This window comes from Calonectris borealis, chromosome 22, assembly GCF_964195595.1.
Source record: "Calonectris borealis chromosome 22, bCalBor7.hap1.2, whole genome shotgun sequence".
Taxonomy (NCBI): Eukaryota; Metazoa; Chordata; class Aves; order Procellariiformes; family Procellariidae; genus Calonectris; species Calonectris borealis.
In genome coordinates, this window is record NC_134333.1 from 8,647,013 (window position 1) to 8,651,864 (window position 4,852).

Below are 4,852 nucleotides of genomic sequence, written 5' to 3' on the forward strand. Positions count from 1 at the left end.
CCCCGGCAAGGGCTGTCGGCCCTGGGGGGCAGCTTGCGCACCGGCGGGGAGACCCCCATTACAAGGACCACCCCAAGGACAGGGCGTAGGGCTCCCACGTCCCCAGGGTCACCCTGCAGCCCATGCCCCAGGGATTGACCCAGAGCAGGGGATTTAGGGGCTCCTCTCCACCCCTGAAGTCAAGTCCCTGCAGGGGAACAGTGAGATCGATGGGTAGCAGAAGGGCTTTGGCTTTATTCAGCGACATCCACCCCCCAGGGAGGCTGCGGCCACATTACCAGTGCCCCAAGGCTGTGAACTGGGGGGTCTGGGGAGCAGGGCCCCACGCTGCTCCTCTCTGCGGGTGCCTGTCCCGGGGGGCTCACAGGGAGACACCCATCAGGTTCACCGGCCGCCCACTGTAGCGTTTGGAGACGTCCGCCTCGATCTGCAAGACAGAGCCGCAGGGTTAGGGGGTGCAGGGGGGACTTGCAGCATCGTGGCGGGGTCCACCTCCCTTCCTCACCAGCTTCTGGAGCTCCTTGGTCTTCTCCAGCAGACGGTCGAGCTTGGGCTCCAAGGCGCCCTGCTCTGCCAGGGCCTCCTGCCGCTTCTGGCTCATCACCTCCTTCTTGGCCAGCAGCAGCTCCGCTTGCTTCAGCTTTTGCCGGAGCAGCTCGCTCACGCGGTCCACGTACCTGTTTGGGGAGAGCCAGGACCTCCGTCACCCCCATCGCCCACCCAGGTGCCATCCCCACCCCAGGACACCTCCACCTCCTGCTCCAGACCCACCCCGCAGAGCCCCTGGCTCCCCACAAGCCCTGACCCCCTGTTTTTCCCCACCCCGAGCGAGGACCTGGGGGAGGCGAGGATCATGAAGAGGTGCTGCATGCTGCGGGTGCAGAGCTGGCCCAGCAGAGCCCGGGTGCTGGCCAGGAGGGAGCCCACGTGGGCGCTGGTCTGGCCCTGCAGCACAGCGGGGGCCAGCTGGAACTGGCTTATGGCCACAATGTCGGCCTCCTCCTCCATCTCCACCAGGCGCTGGGACAGGAACAGCTCCAGCTGCGGGGACAGGGGAGGGGGACACTCCAGTACTGCCATCCCCGCAGTGGGATGGCAGCAGAGCTGCCCCTTACCCGGCTCCAGCCCCCGCTGCCGCATTGTACTCGCCTCCATGAGCTCGTCGATGAACTGGCTCCGGGTCTCGGTGTTTTCCAGGAGCGTCAGGGCGTCGGAGCCGCAGGCAACCCCCTCGGGCACTGGGGGACGAGCTGGGGGTGAGCCGGGCAGAGAAGCAGCAGGGAAGGGATCTCCGCGGCTCAGAGAGTCTGGTCATACCCCCCACCCCAACTCGTCCTGTACAGGGTGCTCAGCATCACCCCACGGCACTGTTTAGCGGGGTCAGGGCTCTGCTCCTGCCCACCCAGCACCCAACAGCAGCCGTGCTGCCTTCTGTTCTGTCCCCAACAGGCCCTTGTGCACGGCTAGAGTGCCCAGGGTCACTGCAGGCAGGGAAGGGGGAGTAAAGGCAGGGTGGGTGCTGCCTGCCACCCACTGGGACCCCCTGTGTCCCTTTGCAGCCGTGCTCACCCTCGGTGCCGGCCTCCAGCACCGTGATCTGCACCTCCTCGCTTTCACCATCTCCCCAGTCAATGCCGTCATCCTGCTGCAAAAGAAAAGGCACCCTGTGAGATGGGGGTGCCTAGGACACCCCCAGGTCCCCAGCCTGGCCTTGGACAGGGCCAGACCCCAGGACCACACAGCCAGGGGTCACGCACCTGGGGATCGGGCTCTAGTGTGATCCCCCAGTCGATCTCCTCGCCCTGGGCTCCCCCGTCAGCAGCGGGGCCATCATCCACCCTGGGCGGCTCCAGCGTGAAGTCTCCCCAGTCGATCTGCGGGGAGAAGGACAACAGACCCCCTGAAACCTCGGGGGCAAACAGCCCAACCGACACACGGCAGAGCCGGCTGGGGGTCTCCCCAGCACCACAGCTCGGCCCCGGCTGGCCAGGACGTACCGTGTCCTCCTTCGGCTGCTCCGGCACCTCCTCAACCTCCGGCCGCTCCACCTGCAGGGGCTGGAGCCCCGTCCTCCACTCGTAGACGGTCGTGTTGCCTCTCTTCCCCACGTGCCGCAGCAGGGGCACCACCAGCTCTGCAGAGCTGACAGCCACCGCGGGGACATCAGTGCCAGGCGCAGGGAGGGGACCCCCCCCCAGCACCCCCAACCCCACCAGGGTCCCTCTGGGAGAGCCCCAGCCTGGGTGCAGCCACCAGCCCAACGCGCTGACCCCACAGGTGGGGAGAGGAGATGTGGGGGTCTATCCCTGCGCCCCCATACCCACCTCTCGCACACAAACTCCACGCAGGCCTGGTACAGCTCGATGGCCTCGGAGAGCGCGCTGGCTCCCGCCCCGATCTCGGACAGCAGCGATGGCAAGTCCTTCACCAAGGCCAGCAGCTCCTGGCGCACATTGTCACCCTGGGGACAGCAGGGATGTGTCAGGGCAGGGAGGCTGGCAGCCAAAGCACCCCTGGGGTGGCTTCACCCCTCTGCTTGCAGAGCTAGACGTGGGCAGGAAGGGGACAGAGGGCTGTGGGGTGACCCTACACCCCCCCAGCTCCTCTCACGGGTAAGGTGGCACTGTGGGGACATCATATGGGACATGTGGTCCCAGCTGGAGCCCTGCTGCGGCCAAATGCAGGCGTCTGGGGGCTGCTTTGGGGAGGGAGGTGGCACAGCAGGACCCTCTCCACAGCGGGGACGGCCGCAGGGACTCACGGTGATGCCGTACTGCTTGCAGGAGGCGAAGAACCGCTCCCGCAGCTCGGCCGCCCCCAGCTGACACTCCTCCTCGCGGCGGGCGAAGTCCTGCTGGGCCTGCTGGCACCGGCTGATCTGCTTCTTCAGCGAGGGGATCTCGTAGCTGATGCTGCGCACCAGGAGGCTGGCGAGCTCGGCTGCAGAGGGGTTAAGGGGGGTGCTGAGAGGCCGTGCCAGCCACCCACGGGGCCCTCGGGGTCCCCCAGCCACTTTGGCTGCCCTCCCAGCTGCGCAGCTCGGGGCCCTCACCCTGGTGGGACTTGGCAGCCCATCACGTCCTGCCCCTTTCCCTGCCCACCCCATCCTCATCCCAGTTTGGAAACCAAAAGCCACCCACTGACACCCCCAGGGGCTCTCCGGAGCCTGCCCGCAGCCAGAGCTGCCTTACCCAGGTAGGTGTTCTCCTTCTCGTAGAGGGACACGATCTCCTGCCAGTCCTGGGGAGGAGGAAGCAGAGGGTGGGGGAGGCTGTGAACACACCGTCCGCTGCTGGCCGCATGCCCCCAGGCCCACGCTCACCTTCATGCGCTGGGACGAGTAGCGTCCAAAGAGGTTCTTGGTGGAAGCCTCAGTGCCCTTGAGGATCTCCACGATCCTCAGGCAGTGGAAGTAGTGCAGGTCTGTGTTGGAGGGAGGGACGCGGTCACCGGGATGTCTGCCGGCTGCCACCCTCTCCCAGCTCAGCCCAGGGAGCGCGGGTCTCAGAAGGGGCCGTGCCACTGACTCCCCGACCCCTGCTCGGCTGGGGAGAGGTTGCCATAAACCCAACCCTCGGGAACAGGCTCCTGGTGCGACACCCACCCCGGCTGCCCGCGTCCCAGCTCTCCTGGGGGACCCCGACCCCAGGCCCCACTCACAGGCCCCTGCGAGCAGCTGCTTTATCTCCTCGTTCTCCGGCATGTCTTGGATGGCCGCGTTGATCTTCTCCCGGATGGCCAGCACCTGGCTCTGCCATTTCAGGTTGCAGTGTCTCCTGTCCACCAGCCAGTCTGCGAAGCAGGTGGGAGGGAAACAGGGGGTCAGCTGGGAGAGGGACCCTGGGGGGGCTCACCAGGAGGGGGTCACCCCCGCCAGGCTGCCCTGTGATGCCAGACGGAGGCAGGGAGCAGACCGGCTCCCCGTGGGTCCTGTCCCCACGGAGCAGAGGGGAGTCCTGGCTCCTTCCCCAGGTCTGGGAAGGGCTGGAGGGGAAAGGGGGAGGATCGGGGCGGGGGGGGTCACCCCGCTGCTGCCTGGGACAACCCAACACGACACCCACGGGGGCGGCGCTGGGACCGTCAGCTGCCACGCGGCGGGGTGACAAACCCTCCCGGGGAAGAAGGACACGAGTGACCGGTGCCACCCCGCCCACTGGGGAGTGCCCGGCACGGCCCCCCCCAAGGCCCTGCCCACCCTGGGGGGCTCTCGCACGGGGGAGGTCGGACCAGGGGTGCCGTACCCAGGAGCTTGCCGGTCTGGATGTCGATGGGCACGTTCTGGTAGTCCTGGGGAGAGACCTGCGGGGAGGCGAGGGGTGGCGGGACGCGGCGGGGCCTGGCGGAGCCCAGCCGGGGCCTGGGTCCCCCCTACTCCAGTGCCCGGCCCCGGCCCCGGCCCCGGCCCCGGCCCCGGCCCCGGCCCCGGCCCCGGCCCCGGCCCCGGCCCCGGCCCCGGCCCCGGCCCCGGCCCCGGCCCCACCTGCATGCCGCCCGCCGCCGCTTCGCTTCCGCTTTCACCCGCCCAATCGCCGCGCCCCGCCTCGCCTCAGCCAATCCCCGGGCACGGCCCCGGCAGCTCAGCCAATGAAAATGCTCGCGGTCCAACGGGCCCCGCCCTGCTGCCAATCAGAAGGGAGAGACAAAGCGACAGCGACACGTGCCGGCGCTCCGATTGGCTGGAAGGAGGCGGGGGGAGGAGACACTGCTGACCAATCGGAACGGGCTGAGGGAAGGAACGGGAGGGGAGGGACGGACGCCGCGCACGCATGCGCAATGCAGCGGATCCCCAGGGCGGGTGCCTCGGGGATCCCCGGGGCCCCCAGGGCAGATCCCGGGTCCCACAGGACCGTGG

General features: G+C 68.5%; 1 protein-coding gene across 6 annotated transcripts; it reads right to left on the bottom strand.

Moving 5' to 3' along the window:
• Positions 1 to 214: 214 nt before the first annotated feature.
• CDK5RAP3 (CDK5 regulatory subunit associated protein 3) lies at positions 215 to 4,535 on the bottom strand. 6 transcript variants are annotated; one of them, XM_075171490.1, is made up of 14 exons: positions 4,481 to 4,535; positions 4,242 to 4,299; positions 3,661 to 3,792; positions 3,323 to 3,423; positions 3,192 to 3,240; positions 2,762 to 2,940; positions 2,325 to 2,461; positions 1,998 to 2,142; positions 1,758 to 1,874; positions 1,570 to 1,645; positions 1,150 to 1,238; positions 836 to 1,041; positions 506 to 677; positions 215 to 427 (listed from the first exon to the last, which is right to left on the bottom strand). In XM_075171490.1, exons 1-14 carry the CDS (start codon positions 4,484 to 4,486, stop codon positions 362 to 364), a joined length of 1,533 nt encoding a protein of 510 aa, XP_075027591.1. In that variant the 5' UTR covers positions 4,487 to 4,535; the 3' UTR covers positions 215 to 361. The 6 variants fall into 6 exon arrangements, with proteins under 6 accessions (XP_075027591.1, XP_075027593.1, XP_075027590.1 ...); XM_075171492.1 differs by having other exon boundaries at positions 1,570 to 1,642; positions 4,481 to 4,526; XM_075171489.1 differs by having other exon boundaries at positions 1,150 to 1,250; positions 1,570 to 1,642; positions 4,481 to 4,526.
• Between the last annotated feature and the right edge of the window lie 317 nt (positions 4,536 to 4,852).

Coding starts and splice junctions, on each gene's coding strand:
- CDK5RAP3 (XM_075171488.1), bottom strand. Junction 3,241..3,322: donor ACTCGTCCCAGCGCATGAAG/GTGAGCGTGGGC, acceptor CCTCCTCCCCAG/GACTGGCAGGAGATCGTGTC. Junction 1,042..1,149: donor TCATCGACGAGCTCATGGAG/GCGAGTACAATG, acceptor CTGTCCCCGCAG/CTGGAGCTGTTCCTGTCCCA.